Here is a 22,745-nt window from a genome sequence, read left to right as displayed (position 1 = left end):
TATAACAGTATTTTGTCTGAATTTTTCAAATACAAATGTACTGGACATTGTTGTATTTATTGTGTATACTTTTTTATTATATTAGTTATAGCCTTCTTTTTTGTATTAGACAAAAAGGGGAATCATGGTGATATATTGTTTGTCATCTAATAAAGTCATTGGAGATCAGTTTGTAAAGCCAGCCACACTAGTTAGCTATAGCAACTAGACAATGGTGGCACATACCTTTCATACCAGGACTAGGGAGGCAGGCACATGGCTGTCTCTGAGTTAAAGGACATCCTGACCTATAGAAGAATGAAGGTTAACAGAGCTCACACCTTTGACCCTATCACTTGAGATCACATGCCTTTAATCCCAGCACTAGGGAGGTGAGACCGGAGTGGTATGACTGAGCATAAAAAGAAATATAAGGAGGGGGAAACAGGATCTGAGAGCCTCTTCCCTCTTAGGATTTGTGGATACAGGATTGCCATTTCAGCTTGGTAGATGTAAGATCTACTGAATAGTCTGTTTTGCTTCTCTGATCTTCAGCTTAAAGCTTTATCCCCAATATCAGCCTCTGGGTTTTCTATTTTTCATTTTTCAATGATATCTCAAAGTCCACTCCCACAGTGGGGTGACTGGAAGAAGGGTACAGGGGATATGTTTCAATCATCATATAACAGTGAATAATATACAGAAAATTCACAAAATTTAGATATTGGTGTACATATAATATTTGTGTAACCAACCACATATTAACAATTTAAACTATTTCCAACCAAAAGTTTGCCTGGGTTACTTTCCCACTCATGACCTTCTTCAACTCCAAGTCCCAAGGAATCACTATTGTGACTACTCACCCTATAATTTTTTCTGTGACAAGAGTCATGTAAATGAAATTATTTAGTAATAACTTTTTTTGAAACTGATCTCTCTCAATCTCTTTTCTCCTCTTCTTCCCCCTCTTCTCCCCTCTCCTCCTTTTCTCCTCTCTCCTCTGTTCTTTCTCTTCTCCTCTAATCTCATCTTTTTCTGTCTCCTCTCCTTTCCTTTCTTCCCCTCCCCTCTCCTCTCCTCTTCTCATACCCCCTTCTTCTTTCTGTGTTAAATTCTTATTACTTAACCCATGCTGACTTCCAATTAATAGTGATCTATCTACCTCAGTCTTAGGGATGCTGGGATTCTAAACATGTGCTAACATATCCAACTAGGAATAATTATCATTTATACAACAAATACAAATTATTATTTTATTCAATAATGCATCTTTTCATTGTTGAATAACATTTCAGGCACAGGTGTATAAGTGCCTGTATCTGTTACTATTGAAAACACCTGGATTGTTCCTAGTTTTAGGTTATTTTGAACAAAGTTACTATTAGTAGTATTGATGTATGAATCTTTGTGTGAACATGTTTGTTTTTCCTTGGAGTTTATACTCAATGTCGTGGTATGATTATACATTTTATTTGATATGAAGCTAACTTTTTTTCCAAAGCTACTGCATTGTTTTACATTCTTAGGGCAGTGCACTGGAGTTTCACCAGTACCAAATTATCTCCAAAACAAGTACAGACCTTTTCTACTCATTAATATTTTTTAAAACTGAAAGCAAAACCCTTAGCAACACCCTTTAAATACCCATGAAAATCTACTGGTTTTGGCACTCTAAAGGAATGCCAAAATGTATTCTAGTGTATGTCAATCTTAAGGGCTAATGAAGTTCATCTTTACTCAGTCTCTGTAACTCTGCAAAATAATAATGGTTAAAGTAACTTTCATTTCAACCTGCCATCTGAAAGTAATTTATTGAAAGATTCTATTCAATCTACCTGACTTAACGTAGGCTGATCCCCAAGATCTGTTTCCTAAGAACAAGACAAAACAGGACCCCCTTTTGTCTCATAAAGAAAGAACTCATGTGCTAATACCCAATGAAAAATGAGAAGAAAAATACTTATTAGCCAGACTCAGGCCACATTTTTCTCTTCTGAGCCAAAAGCATCTCTTTGAACCCATGCCAAGAGCAGGTTGAATTTACAGTAAAAAAAAATCCCCTGATATAAACACTATCCTGCCATCCTGGTCTTTATAAATGGTTAACTGTTCTGTTCAACTTCACTGATTTATCAAAAACAAAGTTCCTGTTAACTAACTGGATCAAACACAAGGTCAAGTGACCTTTGACCCATCCTCAGTCAGAGCCAACACCAGTAAGCAGAAAATTACTTATTTCTAATTGAAACACAAATGTACCTAATGCTTTTCCTTCTCACTTCTCAAATGTTTGCAGATGTCATGTTCTGAGGTAACTCCCTAGTAAAGCCTCCCCCATTGTAATAGTTCCACATTTCCACATCTTTCAACAATCCTCTGAATAAAATATTTCCATTTCTAAATCTGGAAGTTGTTTAAGTTTAAAAACATTTAATACAGCTTTACTGTAAGCTAAATTAACTCTCACAATTACCCTGATACTTGATTACCAACCTATTCATATTCATTCACCCATTCATTGACTGATTAAAATTTTGTTACATTTTGTTTTACTGAGAAAGAAAGCTTTATTTCTTACATTTTAAAACAACTTCATTGTTTTCTTTTAAAGAAGTTTATGTCACTGCTAAATAAAATATTTAATCAGAAAAAACAATATTTTTAATTCTGGCAATTGAGCCTAGGGCCTTACATGCTGAAGCACAAATTCTACCATAGAGCTATACCCTAGCCTCATAACAAGCATTAATTATTGTTGATACAACTTTTATGATTTAATTTTATTTAAAATCATTTTAATTTATGTATATTAAAAACTTAATATGTGGGGGATTTGTGATATATCTACTCAGCTAGGAAGGACATGTCCTGGAATTTTCTTCTTTGCACATTTCACCTAAGGATAATGTACAGGCTGGCAAGTCCCCAGGTCTGCTATCAGCTTCTCATCATACTGACAAACTATACTTGCCCATATTTACATTGGAGCCTAGAAGGACATCCACACCACCAAAGCAAGAGTCACCAAAAAAAAAAAAAAAAAAACGACAAAGTTTTCCTTGGGTCTAGTGAGTTTGTGTTCTTTCCCACGTTAAATCTATTTCATCTCCACAACTGACTTCTTATATGTATTTCAATCACTTTATCAGACAGAAGGTATAACCTTACAGTGACTTTTAAGTCACACACATAATTACTTAAGATCAAATTTCAATAAACAACTTCTGCTTTTCTTTTATGACACTAGCAAATGTCCTTACTCTAACCAACAATTTTGCAATCATGTGTATAGACTAAGCCATAATACATGTAATTCTGTAATTTAAGAACATATAGTCTAATTTTGGAAATAAAGCATGTATATAGTATTGCTATAGCATGTAGGAAGAATTATGGTAGTTTATACTTTACCAAGCAATACTATTATTGTTATAACATTTAAAATTTTTTTCATATTACCATTTTTATGTAGTAAACTATGACATCATTTTTCATTATAAAATGATATTTAAAAGTGATAATCATTCTACTCTCAATCATTTAGATTGCCCCAACCCAAAATCTAAACTCATGTCACTGCTAGGTTTAAGGAAAGATGTGAACTCTTCCTTCTTGCCTCCAACATGATGGCTACTTGTGACACACAGTATTCTTGGGACTGAAAATGGATGTTCATGTTCTCAGTATGGCCTTTCCCCAAGAACCACTGCTTATGAATCTATACTACCACATTGCTGTGTGTATTACTCCTTCCTGGGCTGCTAGAGTGCCTTCATGCTTGGACACTGAGCTCTCTGACTCTACTGCCAATCACACTGAACCGAAAACCATTGGTTACACCTGAAAAAGTACATAGAGAATGAAACCAAAGCTCATGGAACCTTCCAAATTGATATACTAAGACATACTTTCAGAAAAAAAGGGTTACGAAACCTGCCTTACAAAATTGGTAGAGAACACTGATCTACTAGATGTGAAAATATTAGTGTATGATAGCAAAAAAAAAAAAAAATTAAGAAACAAAGTAGAATGATACCTTCAAGGGAATGCACTGACTCTCTAGCCACAAGCTCAAAAGAAAGGGATATTGATGAGATGCTTATTAAAGAATTCAAATGAACCTATCCTTGCCATAACTTGCTATGCCATGTTAGGTTGATAACCCTGGGATGCCTGCTCTTTACTGAAGGGAAATAGAAAAAGAGACTCTGGGGCAGGTGGGAGGTGGGGAGAGGGCTTGGGAGGCAAAAAAGCTAGAAGAAACTTATTTGAGAATGTAATGTATGAGAGAGAATAAATAAAAAAGAAAAATCAACAAATGGAATGGTCAGAGAAAGTTTTCATATATTAATAATAACCTTGGAAGGCAGCTATGCTCACCACTATACCACCATTCTAGAGCCCTCATCCAGTAGCTGATGAAAGCAGAAGCAGACACCCACAGCTAAACACTGAGCCAAACTCCTAGAATCCAGTTGCAAAGAGGGAGGAGTGATGAGCAAAGGGGTCAAGACCAGGCTGGAGAAACCCACAGAAACAGTTGACCTGAACAAAGTGGAACTCATGGACCCCAGACTGATAGCTAGCAAACCAACATAGGATTGACCCGGATCCCCTGAATGAGAGTGCCAATTAAGAGTCCTGAGCAATCTATGGGACCTCTAGTAGTGGATCAATGTTTAACCACAGTACACAAACTGACTTTGGGAGCCCATTCCACATAGAGGGTACTCCCTCAGCCTAGACACTGTCACCTGTAGCTCCAGGGGATCTAACACCATTTTCTTCCTTCTTTGGTCAAATATGCACATGTTTATATACATATATGTTTTCTCATATATACAAAGTAAAATAAAATATTTTCAGGATTTACTTTTATTTTCAGTGTATGAGCATTTTCCTTCATGTGTGTGTGTGTGTGTGTGTGTGTACATATATGTGTGTGTACTGTGTGTATGCTGTGCCTAGTGCCAGCAGGAAGCCAGAGAGAATATCAGACACCCTGGTATTAGAGTTACAGATGGTTGTGAGCCACATGAGGGTTCTGGAAATTAAACCCTGGTCCTCTACAAGATCAGCAAATGCTCTTAACAACTGAGCTGACTCTCCAACCCCAGTAAAATGCATCTTTAACAAAATGACCTAAAAGTAGAGCGATAATTACCAGAATCCACAAAGTTTAGTGGCAAAGGAGGAAGACAGGGCTGTATCATTGTTCTCTATTCACAGGTAGATGCAGGAATCAGTTCTAGTACTCTACAGTAGCCTCAATCACCTTTCCACTGTCTCCACTCTTCCCTGGCATCACGTGGGAACTCATAGCCTCTGCAAAGCAGACATGATCTTCACTTCGCATCACTCCTAGCCACCTGCTATATATACCCTTTTGTTCCTGACAAGACTTTAGACTTAGAGCAAAGGATCACCAGCCTATAATTCACACCACCAGAGGAACTAGGATACAAGGCGTATTCTAAGAGATTCATATAAAGTCCCTCACAGAAGGGGGAAGGGACAAGTACCCCAGAGCACAGGGGAAGTGGGCGGGCAGTGAATGGAGAGAGAAGTATGAAAAAGAGAGGGGGAGGAGAGGAAAGCACATGCGACTAGGAAGATTGAGTCAGAGTAGGAATAGAAGACAGGAGAGAGAGAGAGAGAGAGGGAGAGAGAGAGAGAGACAGAGAGAGAGAGAACATAAAAGAGGGAGCCAATATTGGTTTGAAGAGAAAACTGAACCCAAAGAAAGGTCTAGAGACCTACAAGACTGCTGCCAACTAACAATTTGAGCATCCATGGAAAGGCTACCATAAATGCCCTTCCCAGATAGTGAGATCAACAACTAACTTATCCATGGAGCCCTCATCTAATGCCTATTGGAAACAGAAGCAAACACCCATACATAAACACTGAGTCGAACTAGAATCCAGATACAGAGGGAGAGGACAAGACCAGGTTGCAGAAACCCATAGAGACAGCTTACCTGAACAAGGAGGAGCTAACGGGCCCCCAGACTGATAGCTGGGAAGCCAGCATGAGACTGACTCAGGCCCCCCTGAATATGGGTCTCAGCCAGAAGGACTGAGCAGTCTAAGGGACCTCAGACAGTGGAACCAGGATGTATTCCTTGTACACAAACGGACCTTGTGGACACATCCCCCATGGAGGGATAACTGCCTTAACCTAGAGACAGGAGAGAAGTCCTAGTCCCTACTTCAAATGACTTGACAGATCTACATGACCCCAACTGGATGGCATTGCCCTACATGTGGAATTGGGGTGGGGGGATGGGAGAGGAGGGTGGTCAGGGTGCATGTGAAGGGGCAGAGAGGGTAAAAGGGAGGGAGGGAGGGAGGAAGAGGGAACTGGATCGACATATAAAATAAAAAATAAAAAAATTTAAAGACATACCAAAATAAAAACATTTTTTAAAATCAAACAAATCCTGAAGCTGAAATACAATACATAAAATTTAAAATGGGTTAACTCACTCAGGATGGTTTCTTCAAGTTCCATCCATTTGCCTGAGAATTTCAAGATTCCATTGTGTACTGAGTGAGTTAACCCAGTTACAAAAAGAGGAACATGGTATGTACTCACTCATATATGGATTTTAGACCTAGAGCAAAGGACCACCAGCCTATAATTCACACCACCAGAGGAACTAGGATATAAGGAGGAACCTAAGAGATTCTTACAACATCCCTCACAGAAGGGGAAAGGAACATATTGGGAGGGGGGCAGTGAGTGGAGAGGGAGTTAGGAGAAAGAAGGGGAAGAGAGGAGAACATGTGATATCAGGAAGATTGAGTCAGGGGCCGAATAGATGAGAGAAAAAGAAAAAAAAAAAGAGAGAGGTACCATAATAGAGGGAACCATTATAGGTTTGAAGAGAAAACTGACTCTAGAGAAATGTCCAGAGACCTACCTACATGGATGACCCCAACTAACAATTTGAGCAACAGTGGAGAGGCTACCTTAAATGCCCTTCCCTGATAATGAGATTGATAACTAACTTATATGCTATCATAGAGCCTTCATTTAGTAGCTAATGGAAACAGAAGCAGACACCCATAGCTAAACACTGAGCTGAACTGGAATCCAGTTTCACAGAGAGAGAAGTGATTAGCAAAGGGGTCAAGACCAGGCTACAGAAACACACAGAAACAGCTGACCTGAACAAGGGGGAGCTAATGTACCACCAGACTGATAGCTGGGAAACCAGCATTGGACTGACTCAGAACCCCTGAACATGTCTCAGTTAGAAGGCCTGGGAAGTCTAAGGGACCTCTGATAGTGGAACCATGAATCCCTGACACACAAAAGGACTTTGGGAGCACATTCCCCATGGAGGGATGCTCCCTTAACCTATAGGCAGGAGAGAGGGCCTAGACCCTATTCCAAATGACTTGACAGATTTTGATGATCCTTCCTGGAAGGCATCACCCTCCCTGTGGGATTGGGGGGGAATGGGACAGGAGGGGGGTCAGGGGGCATGGCAGGGAGAGAGGGAGAGGGAACTGGGATCAATATGTAAAATAAGAAAAAATAATAAATACATATATAAAATTTAAATGTGATGGAGAAAATTATATGGCAGACTTTGAAGACCCCCAATGGAAGGCCTCATCCTCCCTGGGGATCAGAAAGGGGATGGAATGGGTGTTGGTGGGGGGAACAGGGGAGGATGAGAGGGTGCTGTAACTGGGATTGATATGTAAAACAGCTTGTTTCAAATTTAAATAAAAATATATATAAAGAAAAATATAATAAAATGTGATGGAGAACATTTACACTAGAATAGACCAAGTAGAAGAAATAATCCATGCTTTTGAAAATGGGATCTTTGAAAATATCAATATAAAGAACAAAAGGAAAAATAAATTGAAATGGGTCAAAGAAAGGATTTTTGTTTTGTTTTGTTTAATTGACAGAATTATAAGCTAAAATGCTACAAGTCATTGGAATTTTCTTGCTCTCACTTTGCCTTTCAGCCATGAATGATTCAGCATAAAGTCTCTCCACAGACTTTGGCATTTTATTCTTGAACTTTATAGCCTCCAGAACTATGGGGCTAGAAAGTTCTGTTAATTATAAATTACTATCTTTGCTATTCTGCAATAGTTGTACAAACAGACTGAAACAAACTCTGTTATCAGAGTTGAGTATCCATATACAAAGAACATAAATGTCAAATATAAGCTAAAATAGTATATTCTACACATCAATTTCCATGCAAACATTTCTAAAAAAGCATTATATTTTTATTTTCCCTGATTTTTATTTAAAAATTTAGACAATATTTTTGATCATGTTTTCCTCTCTCAGCACAAACACACAAAACAACACAAGCATAAAAACAGAAATCAAAATATACAATCAAAAGACCAATAAGAAAAAAGTGCCCATTATGCTCCGGGTGAGCATTGGGCCAGAGTATGCATCCAACAACCCCTCCACCTCCATCGAATTTCCTGGTTCTTCTCTAAAGACACTGGACCTGCCAATCCATGCAGGACCACCTGATCTTTAGACCCCATCACCTGCCCTCTGCCAGAGGAGAGACCTCCAAGGGAGCTTGGATCATCCAGAGTTGCAGACATCAAACTCCTGACCCACCTACCCCCACCAGGAGAGCAGGGTAGAGAGAGACTCCACCTGCATCCACTGGAAGAAGTGATGGGAAGACAGCAATACAAGAATAACAATGATTTCCTTTTAGATCCACGAACTGTCTAGTCTCAGCTTTTGGCCACATTAGCAGTGCCAGGCATGCGTAACAAACAGGCATATGTTATTAAAACAGATCATGCTAATGCTCTCACTTAGATTTAGATTGCAACTGAGGTGCTGATGAGCACTGTGAACACAAGACAGAGTGGAGAGACAGTGTAAATGAGAAGGAAAGTTACTGTAGCTGAATACTTTTCTCTGTCTTGTTGGTCCCATGGGACTGATTTCTCTCTTACCAGTAAGGCCCACAGCCACTTATACAAGAATCACTCTGAGGCTAATATTAATTATAATTGCTTGGTCAATGGCTCAGGCATTTTACTCACTAGCTCTCACATTTAAATTAACCCATTTCTATTCATCTGTGTACCACCACGAGGCTGTGGCTTACTGGTAATGCTCAGACATCCTTCTCCTGAGGCAGGTACGTGGTATCTCATGGACTCTGCCTTTTTCTCTGTATCTCTGTATCTCTGCCTAGCTCTATTATCTCTGGCCATTGGCCAAATCAGCATTATTTATCAACCAATAAAAGCAACACATATCTGTTGCATACAGGACAGCCCACATTAGCTTTCTTATATAGAAGTCAGGGAAGGCTCTCCATCTGTTAAAGCAGAGACCTGAATGTAGTGGAGGAAACTTCCAAGCAGGAAGCAGCAAACTCAAGCACCCTGAGGTGGAGACATTCTTGTATTTGAGAATAACATCAAGAACAGTGTGAATGGAGTAAGGGAAGAGACTGTGTGTGTGTGAGAAGAGATGATACAACTATATTAGGGATAAATGAGTGTCATTGAGCATTCAGAAGCACTTGAAGAGAGAATACGTGGAAAACACAAATTGCCAGGGCACGTTTAAAGCCATGCATATGTGGATAGTTACAATAAATGGATAATCCCTTTGTTTAGTGTATTGGTTACAAGTTATTATAGATAATGGTCATGAAATAAAAACAAACTAAGGTGATTAGATTCAGGGTTCTTGTTTTGAAAAGAAAAGGGGGAGTAATGAGTAGGATACTGCTCTTGTACACTGTAAAGATTTGTCACTTGTGTTGGTTTGATAAAACACAGACTGGCCAATAGCCAGGCAAGAAGTATAAACAGGGCTAGCAGACTAGGAGAATTCTGGGAAGAGAAAGGCAGAGTGATTGCCAGCCAGATGAAGAGAAAGTAAGATGAGAGTGTCTTACTGAGAAAAGGTACCAAGCCATATAGATAAACATAGATAATAATTGTGGGTTAATTTAAGTTGTAAGAGCTAGGTAGTACTAGGCCTGAGCAATAGGCTGAACATCTTATAATTAACATAAGCCTCTGTGTGTTTATTTGGGACTTAACAGCTACAGAACTGGACAGGACAGAAACTTCATTCAACAACTGACAATAGCAACTCTTTTTCCACCTTTTAAATACAAATTAGAAACAATCTTATTTTATGTATCAATCTCAGTTCCCTCTCCCTCCCATTCTTCCATGCCCCTCCACTGGCACCCATCCCATACCTCTTCTGCTCAATACAAATGGTGAGGCCTTCTATGGGGGGATCATCAAAGTCTGTCATATCATTTGAGGCAGGGCATAGGCCCTCTCCCATATTACTAGGCTGAAAGAGTATCCCTCTAGGGGAATGGGCTCCTAATGTTCATTTGTACACAAGGTATAAATGCTGTTCCATTACCAGGTGACCCATAGACTGCCCAAGACTCCTAACTGACACCTATATGTAGGGAGCCTGTTTCCATCCTATGCTGGTTTCCAAGCTGTCAGTCTGGGCTCCCTCTTGTTCAGGTCATCTGTTTCTGAGGGTTTACCCAGCATGGTCTTGACCCCTATGCTCATTACTTTGTCCTTTCTGCGACTAGATTCCAGGAGTTCTGCTCAGTGTTCAGCTGTGGGTGTCTGCTTCTGCTTCCATCAGTTACTAGATGAAGGCTCTAGAATGGCATATAAGGTAGATATTAACCTCATTAGTGAGGAAGGGCATTTAAAGTAGCCTCTACAGTATGGCTTAGATTGTTAGTTGGTGTCGTCCTTGTAGATCTCTGGACATTTCCCTACTGCAAGATTTCTCTTTAAACCTATAATGGCTCCCTCTATTAAGGTATCTTTTTTCTTGCTCTCCTCTATTCTTCACCCAACTCTTCCTGCTTCCTCATGTCTTCCTCTCACAAATGCAAAGACACCCACATTCATGAAAGAAACATTACTAAAACTCAAACCTCACATAAAACCTCACATACTTATAGTGGGAGACTTCAATGCCCCACTCTCAGCACAAGACAGGACCACCAGACAGAAACTTAACAAAGAAACAAAAGAACTAACAGAAGTTATGTCCCAATTGGGTTTAACAGACATCTATAGAACATTTCATCCAAACACAAAAGAATATACATTCTTTTCTGCTCCACATGGAACCTTCTCTAAAATTGACCACATACTAGGCAACATAACAAACCTAAACAAATACAAAGAAATTGGAATAGCCCCCTGTATCTTATCAGACCAACATGTTTTGAATTCAACAACAACACAAATTTCAGAAACCCTACAAACATGGTGCACAATTACACCATTCCTGGGTCAAGGAAGAAATAAAGAAAGAAATTATAAAGATTTCCTAGAATTCAACAAGAATGAAGATACAACATATCCAAACTTATGAGACACTTTGAAAGCAGTGCTAAGAGGAAAGTTCATAGCACTAAATGCCCACATGAAGAAACTGGAGAATAGTCACACTAGAAAATTAATAGCACAGCTGAAAATTCTAGAACAAAAAGAAGCAGACTCACCCCAGAGGAGTAGATGCCAGGAAATAATCAAATTGAGGGGCTGAAATCAATAAAATAGGAACCAGGAAAAAAAATACAAAAAAATCAATGTAAAAAAGAGTTGGGTCCTCCAGAAAATCAACAAGATAAATAAACCTTTATCTAAACTAACCAAAAGGCAGAGAGAGAACATGCAAATTAGCAAAATCAGAAAAGAAAAGGAGGACATAACAACAGACACTGAGGAAATCCAGAGACTCTTCAGTCTTCAGTTCATACTTTGAAACCTGTACTCCACAAAATTCCAAAATTCAAAGGAAATGGACAATTTTCTGGTATCACTTAACCAAAATTAAATCAAGATCAGATAAGCAACATAAATAGACCTATAACCCCTAATGAAATAGAAGCAGGCATCAAAAGTCTCCCTCATCCCCCCCCCCCAAAAAAACCCAGGGCCAGATGGCTTCAGTGCCGAATTCTACCAGAAATTCAAAGAAGAGCTAATACAAATACTCCTTAAATTGTTCCACACAATAAAGCAGAAGGTTCACTGCCAAACTCTTTTTACAGGACGACAATTACCTTGGTACCAAAGCCACACATAGACACAACCAAGAAAGAGAACTACAGATCAATATCCCTTATGAACATTGATGCAAAAATATTAAATAAAATACAGGCAAATGGAATCCAAGAACATATCAGAAAAATCATCCACCATGACCAAGTAGGTTTCCTCCATTTCGTTAATTTTTAATTTGTTGTTTCTTCCATTGCCTTAAGTGATATTATCTTTTTCTTTTTGAGAGGCTTTATCACCTTCATAAAGTTGTTTTTAGGGTTGTTCTCTTCTACTTCATCTGTGTTGGGATATTCAGGTTTTGCTGGTGTGGAGTCCCTAACTCTGGTGGTGTCATATTGATCTTTCTGTTGTTGGGTGTATTTTTATACCATTGTTGTCCCATCTTTTTTTCCAGTGGGTGCTTGTGGGATCTCTCCCTCTCCTAGAGGGTACAAGTCCAAGATTCTTTTCCAGTGCGTCCAGGCAGGTCCAATACTTTGATGGCTCTCCTCTTCCTGTGTGTGGAGGAGGGACTATCACCATGATGTTGACAGACTCTCGATGGCCTTGACTGCCAGGACAGGTTCCCCCATTCACAGTCCCCAGGCCTCAGGAGACTCCAAGAAGGACACTGACAACAATGGAAACTCTTATAAAGGAAACATTTCATTGGAGCTGGCTTACAGTTTCCAAGGTTTAGTCCATTATGGTCAGGGTGGGAAGCATGGAGGTATGTAGAAGACATGGTGTTGGAGAAGGAGCTGAGAGTTTTACATCTGAATCAGCAGACAGCAGAAAGTAAATGTCACTCTAGATTTTGCTTAAGCATTTAAGACCTCAAAGCCCACCCCTTAGAGATGCACATCCTTCAACAAAGCCATACTTACTCCAGCAAGGCCTCAAGAAAGGCCACACATTCTCCTAATAATGACACACCCTATGAGCCTATGGGGGCCATTTCTTTCACCACAGAGATGAAAAGTAAAGCCAAACATAACTGACAAAACAAACAAACAAACAAAGAAGCACCAGAAAGTCAATTAAATGATTTCTAATGATATTTTGTTATACTCATAGATCAGTGCCCAGCCCAACTGTCATCAGAAAGGCTTCCTCCAGAAGCTGATGAGAGAGAAGATGCAGAGACCCATAGCTAAAAACTGGGCAGAGCTCTTGGATCCCCACATAAAATGAAGAGGAAGTATTGTAGGAGCCAGAGGGTGGAGGACACCAGGAGAACATAGCCTACAGAATCAACTAAGCAAGGTTCATGGGGATTCACAAAACTGAAGTGGCCATCATAGAGCCCTCATGGGTCTGCTTAAGAACCTCTTCATACATGCTGTGGTTGTTTATCTTGAGGCTTTTATGGAGCTCCTAACAGTGGAACTGGAAAGTATCTCTAACTCTTTTGACAGCTCATGGGACCCCTTTCCTCCTGCTGGGTTGCCTCATCCAGTCTTGACATGAGGGTTTGTCTAGTCTCCTTTCATCTTGTTATGCCATATATGGTTGACTTCACTAAGAAGCCTGCTCTTTTCTGAAGGGAACAGAGGAGCAGTGGGTCTGGGAGAGAAGGGAGGTGGGGAGATCTGGAAAAAAGGGAGGGAAGGGAGGCTGTAGTTGGGATGCACTGTATGAGAAAAGAATAAATAAAAAGAAAAAAGGCTGAAACTGTATAAAATTCTTTAGATCTCTATCAATAAATGCACCAAAAATATGGACACATATGTTTAAATCTGCACCACTTACAGGAATTAGAATAGTTATTCAACTAAAGAAAAACAATCATAAATGTTATTCCAATTTCCCAATGAACTATTTTAACTTATTTTTATTGGATACTAACAGTGTGACTGGATGAATCAGAGGATAAAGCACTCACCATTGCAAGTATCAGGATGAGAGTTGGAATTCTCATAAATGCCAGGACAGCATACAGACACTTTTGTAATAGCAACACTGAGACTATAGGGGCTCATGTTTAATATCAGCACTCAAAAGGCAGAGGTGGGAGAGACAGCTGACCTTCACAAGGGGGGAGCTAATGTACCACCAGACTGATAGCTGGGAAACCAGCATTGGACCGACTCAGACCCCTGAATGTGGGTCTCAGTTAGAAGGCCTGGGAAGTCTAAGGGACCTCTGACAGTGGAACCAAGATGTAACCCTAGTGCAGGAAAGGACTTTGGGAGTACATTCCCCATGGAGGGATGCTCCCTTAACCTAGAGGCAGGAGGGAGGGCCTAATGCTTACTCCAAATGACTTGACAGATTTTGATGATCCCTCCTAGAAGGCATCACCCTCCCTGTGGTGTGTGGAGTGGAATGGGGTGGGAGGTGGTCAGGGGGTATGGGAGGGAGGGAGGGAAGAAGAGAGAGAAAGAAAGAGGGAAAGGGAACTGGGATTGATATGTAAAATAAGAAAAAAAAAAGTCAGAGGTGGGATTCCAGAGAAAGTTTGCTAGCTAAACTAGTTCATCTGTTCTTCTTCTGGGTCTGTGCTTACTTGCCTGCCACAATGAATGATGTGGAGAACCAATGAGAAAGACATCCATTCTCTGCCTCTCCATGTGTAGTACCATCCACACATATGCCAAAACATATGCAAACATACATATATACAAACATACATACCATACACAGATACAAAAAAGTCAATAAAAACAAAACAAAACAAAAACAGAGTACTCCAATTATGTCTGAATACTTTTCCACCTCTGTGTGTATGTGCTCAAGTGAGTCACAAGCAGACACTTGTTCTCATGGGCTTTTATTTGTCTCTTCTTTTACATGTATGTTAGTAGTGGCATGTAGAAATGAAAAATAAATAGCGTGATTATGAGTATTTAGAAAAATATAACCAATATGTGTTAAACTTTCCTTCAGCCATTCTAAGATTGGTATTGCACTTACATCATTGTTTCCCTTTTCTAAAATACAAACACTTGGAAAGAGAAGGGTATGAAGGTTATTCTACTTAACATCAGTGTAAACTGGAAATGACACCAGGTACCTGGAGAAGACCTGAGATCCCTGAAGCTGCATTACAACACACCAATAAACAAACACTGAACTCAAAATCCTAGGGAATATTTTATCTTCCCCACAACTTTCTTGAATGCACTTTTCACCTCCTTGTTCCTCAGGCTGTAGACCACAGGGTTCAGCATGGGGATGATCATGGTGTAAAACACAGACACAGTTTTGTCAGTGTCCATGGAGTGGCTGGAGCTGGGCTGTAAGTACATGAAAATGAGAGTGCCATAGAAAATGGAGACAGCAATAAAGTGAGAAACACAGGTGGACATAGCCTTCTGGTAGCCTGTAGCTGAGCGCATCTTGAAGATGGTAATGAAGATGAATGTGTAGGATATCAAAATAATGACAAGTGCAGAACAGATAACAAAGCTAGCTCCATAAAGAAGGATCATTTCACTGACTCGTCTGTCAGAGCAGGAGAGAACCATGACTGCTGGAACATCACAGAAAAAATGATGGACCACATTGGACCCGCAAAATGAGAGCCTGAATGTGTCCCCAGTGTGGATGGAGGAATTCAGGAAACCACCAATATAGCAGGCCGTAGTCAGATAAGCACACATAGTTGGAGTCATTGTGGTGGTGTAGTGTAGGGGTTTGCACACTGCTGCATAGCGATCATAGGCCATTGCAGCCAAGAGAAAATTTTCCGCTGTAGCAAAGACTACAAATAAGAACATCTGAGCAGCACAAGCATTGTAGGAAATGACTTGGATCCCCACAAGAAGTCCAGCAACAACTGTTGGAGTGACAGCTGAGGAGTAAAAGATGTCTACCAGAGACAAGTTCCCAAGAAAAATGTACATGGGAGTGTGGAGTCGAGAGTCCCAGAGAATCAACACAATCATCCCTAAGTTTCCAGCCATGTTGATGAAGTAGATGAGAGTGAACATGATAAAAAGAGGAGTCTGTAGTTCTGGGGCACTGGTTAGTCCTAGAAGGATGAACTCTGTCACCTCTGTCCTGTTCTCCATCAGTGTTATTTGGGAATCAGAAGATGCCTTGTGGTAAAAAGAAGTAAGAGTTAATTAAATACAAAAAAGATTACCAAGAAATTGATGTATCTTCATGCCAAATGCAGGGCTTATTTCATTATAATAAAAATATGGGTTTCAAATTTCTTTACAACAAGAGCCATTGAGATGTCTCACTGAGTTAAAGTGCTTGCCACAAAACCTGATAGTCTAAATTCAATATTCAGATCTTATAGTGTGAAAGCAAAGAACCAGGTCTCAAGAGATGTCCACTGGCCTCCACACACTGACTGCGGGACACAGACCCACACACCTTATATTCATACACATTCCCAACAAAAAATAAAAGATTCTCAATCACTAACGCATATAGCTAGCTAAATGAGGTTTTTTTTGGCAAAATAACTTCAGTCAATTGAATAAAATATTTTTAGAGGTCATCACTTCAGTTTTATGGATTACATATTTGTGGGCTAGTACCTTAGAAATTTAGAGAGTTACCCAACAGGACATTTCTGAAAGTTGTAAATTAGTCAGGTCACCATTTCCCATCCCAATGCATTTGCAGACTTCTCTGTGTGTAATGTGCCAAGGACTGCTCTCTAGATACTTCTCCACATATACTCCCATATTTCTAACCACATTTGAACAGTGGCTGCTTTCTTTTAGATTTCAGAACACCAAAGGCCAAATATTGTGTACATGTTGACAAAATTAATGTTGACAAAACTAATTTGCAAGTCAAATATTGTTCTCAGAAAAAAATGGCTATCAAGTTCAGTGGTAGAGCCTAAGATTATTTCAAGTTGCGCTTCATAATTCACCATTGCCTTTACTGGATCACCTCAGTCTTGGGTCTTTCTCCAATGAACTCAGTGAGAGACGTATACACAAAAGATCTAGTGTGATGATGGGAGCATAAGGGACTTCTATAAACACATGAGTAATAATAACAAAGGAAGGAAGGGAATCAAGCAGCATCAAGCAGAGAACTTTGGCTCTGGGGAGAATTGCATGCCAGACTTACTTTTGCAGCCTAAGAACCAATGGCCCTGGCCCTACTCTCCTAATCTATATTTTCTACATCTACAGAATAAGGATGATAGTGTTCAGTGTGGAGGTTTTGTTTTCTAAATTAAATGAGAAAATTTGTTTTTAATTGAACAAAACACTGATGCCTAGCAGAGTTGCATGATAACCATGCTATCTTCCTCATCATTATCATCTTCCTCATCATCTTATCATTACCAAGTATTAGAATGAACTCTACCCTTCTTGATATGTGGGAAAAGTTTGTGCCAACATGTCGGGCATCAGGTGTGGATGAACGTTGACATCTGGGAATCTCATTTCCCTATTTCCATTTTGTTATATGCAGTCCAGTGGGTCTTAGGTAAACTTCAATCACTCATGCTCTCCCTATTGGATCGGTTGTTCTATGTAATCCATATGAGCTACCCTTTTGCTTAATGTTTTCTTATCTATCTCTATTTCAGATTTAGTTCATTTTCCTTCTTTTGATTAGGGCTGCCATGACTTGAATAAAATACAAACATCACCAAAATTGAAAGTTCATAGATTGTGTATTTTATTTAGATTCATGACTTATTTTCATGAAAAATCTATTTTTGAAGATTTTGATGGAATCTTTTCTAATAGAAACACAATACCCATAAATCATTTGATTGGAATTTTAGGCCCAACTACTGCTTCTTAGATTTCTTCTAACCCTTACAGCACCTCACCTGAAAAGCCTAGCTAATAAGACTTTATGCAAAACTTAACACACACAGCCACATATACACACTGGATGTTACAAAATGCCTCAAGAGCCTAATGAAGAAGTACATGTGTTATTGTATGTGCATATAATTGTGCTTGCATGTGAATAAAACAGATTACCACTTTTTGTTTACCATTCATTGTTGGTGAAATTAAGTGATATTCTAGTTTTCCACAGCTAGTTTGAAGAGAGATGATTCCATATTTAAGTACTTTCACCCTTACAAAAACCTGTTGTTTTTATTCATATGTATGGTCTATGGATAAATATCTGTGGCTAAATTTAAAACAAGATTATGGGGCTTCAGTGGGAATCACTCAAATGAATATTAGCTCTTTCTCTCATTAAGTTATAATCCTTTATTAGGTTTAAAGACTCATTATTTTAGTTTATATTTTTTAAGTTCCAATGAGGGATCAACTGATAACAAGTAAAATCAAATTCCTACCTGATCAGCCAGTGCCTCATCCCTACTGCTTCACTAGGATTCTTAGAAAGCAGGACACTGATATTTCATAACCACCATTCAACTCTTCAGTGACAAAATTTTGATATGTGCAAGACAGATCTAACTCTGTGTTTTAGAAAAGGGTTCAGGCCCTTGAACTCTGTGCTCAAATGATCCACAGTGGTTCTGCTAATACTAACTTGTGTGAGTTAGACTTTTCACTAAAAGTGGATGGTGAATGAATATATAGGCTTACCTTGTTCCTTGCACAAGAGTGACAGTCAGTTCTGAACAGTGTGTTTGCAATGAGAGGTCCTTCCAAAGAGTGATGCATGGGTATCATCAGAGGGGCTCCTTGTCAGGACATAATCAAAAGGTGCTGAACTTTCTAGAGCAGCAAAAACCATAGAAAAGGCAATCAAAATCCCAGCCATGAGATTAGAATGCATTCCCTGTCTTCTTAGGGGGCTCTCCTACTTCCTCCTTACTTGTGAAGGAAAGATTATAATATTGTTTCTCCCATGTAATCCACAGAGTTGTGCCTGTAGAGCACAAGTATAGGAAGGTACACAGGAGAGCTTACTAACTGGTCACGTCTCTGAAGATGTTCAATATGGTTTTCGTGTTGTATGTTTTTCTCAATCATGGTTGAAGAGTCCTAGAAAATCTCCAGTTCAGAAGAACACCACTGTTTGGGGGAAAAATATCAACACTGAGGTGACTGGATAACCAAAGTGGTCACTTTTCCATCTGGCTCTTCTAAAGTGGATCTCCAGAACCAATCTCAGAGGGCAGTGCATATGAGGTAGCCAGGCATGAAGATATTCACCTCTCTGGGGATTTTCCCCTTGAGGGCACTTGTAGGTCCTCATTTCACCTTTGTAAGAAAAAAGCAATTAAACTCTTGCTGGATCTAAGATACAGGGCTTAATTGTACCCATATATGTTTTATCACCCATTATTACCTCTTTTCTTCAGTTAATGTGTAATTTATAAACACCAATAAATAAGCATATATATATACACATATATATATACTATATATTTCATAATTTTTCAAAGGTATATTCATGTTTCTACTCCCATGACTATCCTTCATTAATTTTTTTTCAAGCTCTTGGATGGTCACCTATTCTTTCATATAGTAGACCTTCAAAACACTGAAGGTTTTTTGCCTGTATATGTTTACCTTTGTGGTGACAGTTTTATTCAGACCCTTGGGAATGTAGTCATTGATTTCAGTCCTTTTGACTTAGATTTTTACACTTGAGGTCCATTTGTAGTTTTGCCTTCTTGGTCATAAAACATTTTCTATTGTGCATTTATATTGTATGATAAGCAGTTGGCACATTTGTCCCTCAGTTAAGCAACACTTATGCTTTCTTTTTATATAGTAAATTGTTTGTTTCCTTATGTTTTGAGACAGGGACTTTCTAGAGCCCAGACCAACCTTAGCCTTCTCAGTGCTGGGATTATAGACATGCATCACCTTGCTCAGCTGTTTCCACTGTATGCTGACTGCAAACAAAACTAGCATGACTTTTATTTTCCCAAAGTTTCCCGTATGACCATAGACAACACTAGGAAATACTTTGTAGCTCATTCTGTGAAATCAACATTTTTTTTTAACCAAAGCTGGCCAAAACATCAAAGAAAAAATTACGGACAATATCCCTCTTGAATATACAAAGATGGTTACCCAAAAATGTGAACAAAATAAATATATCACAGTTTAAACATAGTTACAAGCCATTACTATGACATTCCAGGAATGAAAAGGTACTTCATCACATAAAAGTCAAATGCATGATAAAACAAATTACTACAATGAAAAAAAATAAAAACAAACACTTTGCTAAATTAACTAAGCACATGTCAAGGCTTTCTTTCATGATAAAGATAGCAAGGGCTAGATATTAATTTCATAAGATAAACAATTATTAAACCCCACAGTTAATGTGACACTCAAGAGAGAAATGATGAAGCCTCTCCTGTAACATCAGGCACAAAGTAGATAGTTTGTTTCTATCAGCTCTGCTGAAATGTACCAGAAGGTCAATCCAGAACAACACAGTCAAGAAAACTAAATTAAAGCAACTATCTGATACTGACAAAATAAAAAAAAAAAAAAAAATATATATATATATATATATAATTTGATCTTTTTTGAAAGATTTGTTTATTTTACTTATGAGTGCTCTATCTGCAGAAACAGCTTTATGTCAGAAGAAAGCATCAGATCTCACTATAGATGGTTCTGAGCCATCATGTAGTTGCTGGGAATTGAACTCAGGACCTCTGTAACAACAGCCAGTGGTTTTAACCTCTCTCTAGCCTGATAATTTGATCTTATAACTTAAATTTTAATGCTCGAAATATATTAAAAATCCTTATAAAGTGTCAAGATTCAAGAACATCCCCCATCAACCATTTCAGTATGCTAGCATTAACAATCAAAAACAGAAGTTATTCCATTGACAGCAAAAGTACTGTGTTCCCATCCAATGTGACACTTTTATTCCATAATTCTTTTCTCATTAAGATACCAATGATAAAATTTCTTTATTTGTTTAGTGAAGATGAATGAATAACTTCATGAATACAAAATCATGACTCTCATGTTTCCAAGCAACTAGAGGAGGAAATTACAAATGGAGATGGGTGGATTCAATGCACAACTGGGTTAGAGTCAGATATTAACATGAGTTTGTGTTTAGTTTAACATCATCAGTCAGGATCATGGGATACAGAAATAAGTATAGCTGAGTGCATACATATACAAATATGCACACTAAATTAACTAGAAAGCTTTGCATATATCCAGACTATAATAATTTCTCTCTGCAAAGAACATATAACAGTAATTCAACAGAATGGCCAATAGCTTTTTTATCATCCTCCAGCAGACATAAATCATCTGATTCCCCTTTTAAAAAAATGAGGATTCACTTGAAGTGGGAATTTTAGAAAATAATTCAAGCAGCCCCCAAATGCAATTGTAGAGTGAGAACAAAGATGAAATATCTTAACAACTTAGAATATAGTCTGTGCCTTTTCAAATACACATGTCTGCCTGTTAAACTTCCCTTTAGCCTTTCTAAAACACGTATTTGCTGTCACACCATTGATTCCCTTTTCTAAAATATAAACACTTGAAAAGAGAAGGGTATTCTACTTAACATCAGTATAGATTGTAAATGTCACTAGGTACCTGAAGCTTCATTACAACACACCAATAATCACAACTCAAAATCCTAGGGAATATTTTGACTTCTCCACAACTTTCTTGAATGCACTTTTCACCTCCTTGTTCCTCAGGCTGTAGACCACAGGGTTCAGCATAGGGATGACCATAGTGTAGAACACAGACACAGTTTTGTCAGTGTCCATGGAGTGGCTGGAGCTGGGCTGTAAGTACATGAAAATGAGAGTGCCATAGAAAATGGAGACAGCAGTAAAGTGAGAAACACAGGTGGACATAGCCTTCTGGTAGCCTGAAGCTGAGCGCATCTTGAAGATGGTAATGAAGATGAATGTGTAGGAAATCAAAATCAGAAGGAGTGCAGAACAGATAACAAAGCTAGCTCCATAAACAAGCACCATTTCACTGACTCGTCTATCAGAGCAGGAAAGAACCATAACTGCTGGAACATCACAGAAAAAATGATGGACCACATTGGACCCGCAAAATGAGAGCCTGAATGTGTCCCCAGTGTGGATGGAGGAATTCAGGAAACCACCAATATAGCAGGCCATGGTCAGACATATACATACAGTTGGAGTCATTGTGGTGGTATAGTGCAGGGGTTTGCACACTGCAGCATAGCGATCAAAGGCCATTGCAGCCAAAAGGAAATCTTCTGTAGTGACAAAGGCTGCAAATAAGAACATCTGAGCAACACAAGCATTGTAAGAAACAACTTTGTTTCCTACAAGAAGTCCAGCCAAAACTGTTGGAGCAACAGCTGAAGAGTAAAAGATGTCCACTAGAGACAGGTTAGCAAGAAAACAGTACATGGGAGTGTGGAGTCGAGAGTCCCAGAGAATCAACACAATCATCCCTAAGTTTCCAACCACATTGATGAAATAGATAAGGCTGATTATGATAAACAGGGGGATCTGCAATTCTGGGGCACTGGTAAGTCCTAGAAGGATGAATTCTGTCGCCTCTGTCCTGTTCTTCATCAGTGTTATTTGGGAATAACGAGACAGATGCCCTGTATAAAGATAAGGTAGAGATAGTGTCAAGATATTGAAATGTAAATGTCTTTGTACAACTGTCAGGCATTATTTCATTATAACAAAAACATAGATCCCAAAGATTCTTAACATCCAGGGCCAGTGAATGGGTGCACTGGGTAAAAGTACAACTCTCAAGACAGATGACTTGAATACAACCCTCTGATTCCACAGTGAGAAGGTGGAGAGTAATACATGAAAGT

General features: G+C 38.9%; 2 protein-coding genes across 2 annotated transcripts; both read right to left on the bottom strand.

Annotated features, from left to right (window-relative positions):
- Nucleotides 1-15,133: 15,133 nt before the first annotated feature.
- LOC127228908 (olfactory receptor 5B3) lies at nucleotides 15,134-16,075 on the bottom strand. Its single transcript, XM_051194013.1, has one exon. The coding sequence runs from the start codon at nucleotides 16,070-16,072 to the stop codon at nucleotides 15,134-15,136; it is 939 nt and encodes a 312-aa protein (XP_051049970.1). The 5' UTR covers nucleotides 16,073-16,075.
- A 5,474-nt stretch (nucleotides 16,076-21,549) lies between these two features.
- Nucleotides 21,550-22,491, bottom strand: LOC127228909 (olfactory receptor 5B3). Its single transcript, XM_051194014.1, has one exon. It carries the CDS (start codon nucleotides 22,486-22,488, stop codon nucleotides 21,550-21,552), a length of 939 nt encoding a protein of 312 aa, XP_051049971.1. The 5' UTR covers nucleotides 22,489-22,491.
- Nucleotides 22,492-22,745: the final 254 nt, after the last annotated feature.

The sequence above is a fragment of the Phodopus roborovskii genome, unplaced genomic scaffold (assembly GCF_943737965.1).
Source record: "Phodopus roborovskii unplaced genomic scaffold, PHOROB, whole genome shotgun sequence".
NCBI classification, from domain to species: Eukaryota; Metazoa; Chordata; class Mammalia; order Rodentia; family Cricetidae; genus Phodopus; species Phodopus roborovskii.
The sequence above is the reverse complement of the archived record's forward strand: the minus strand, read 5'-3'. Positions and strand labels throughout refer to the sequence as shown.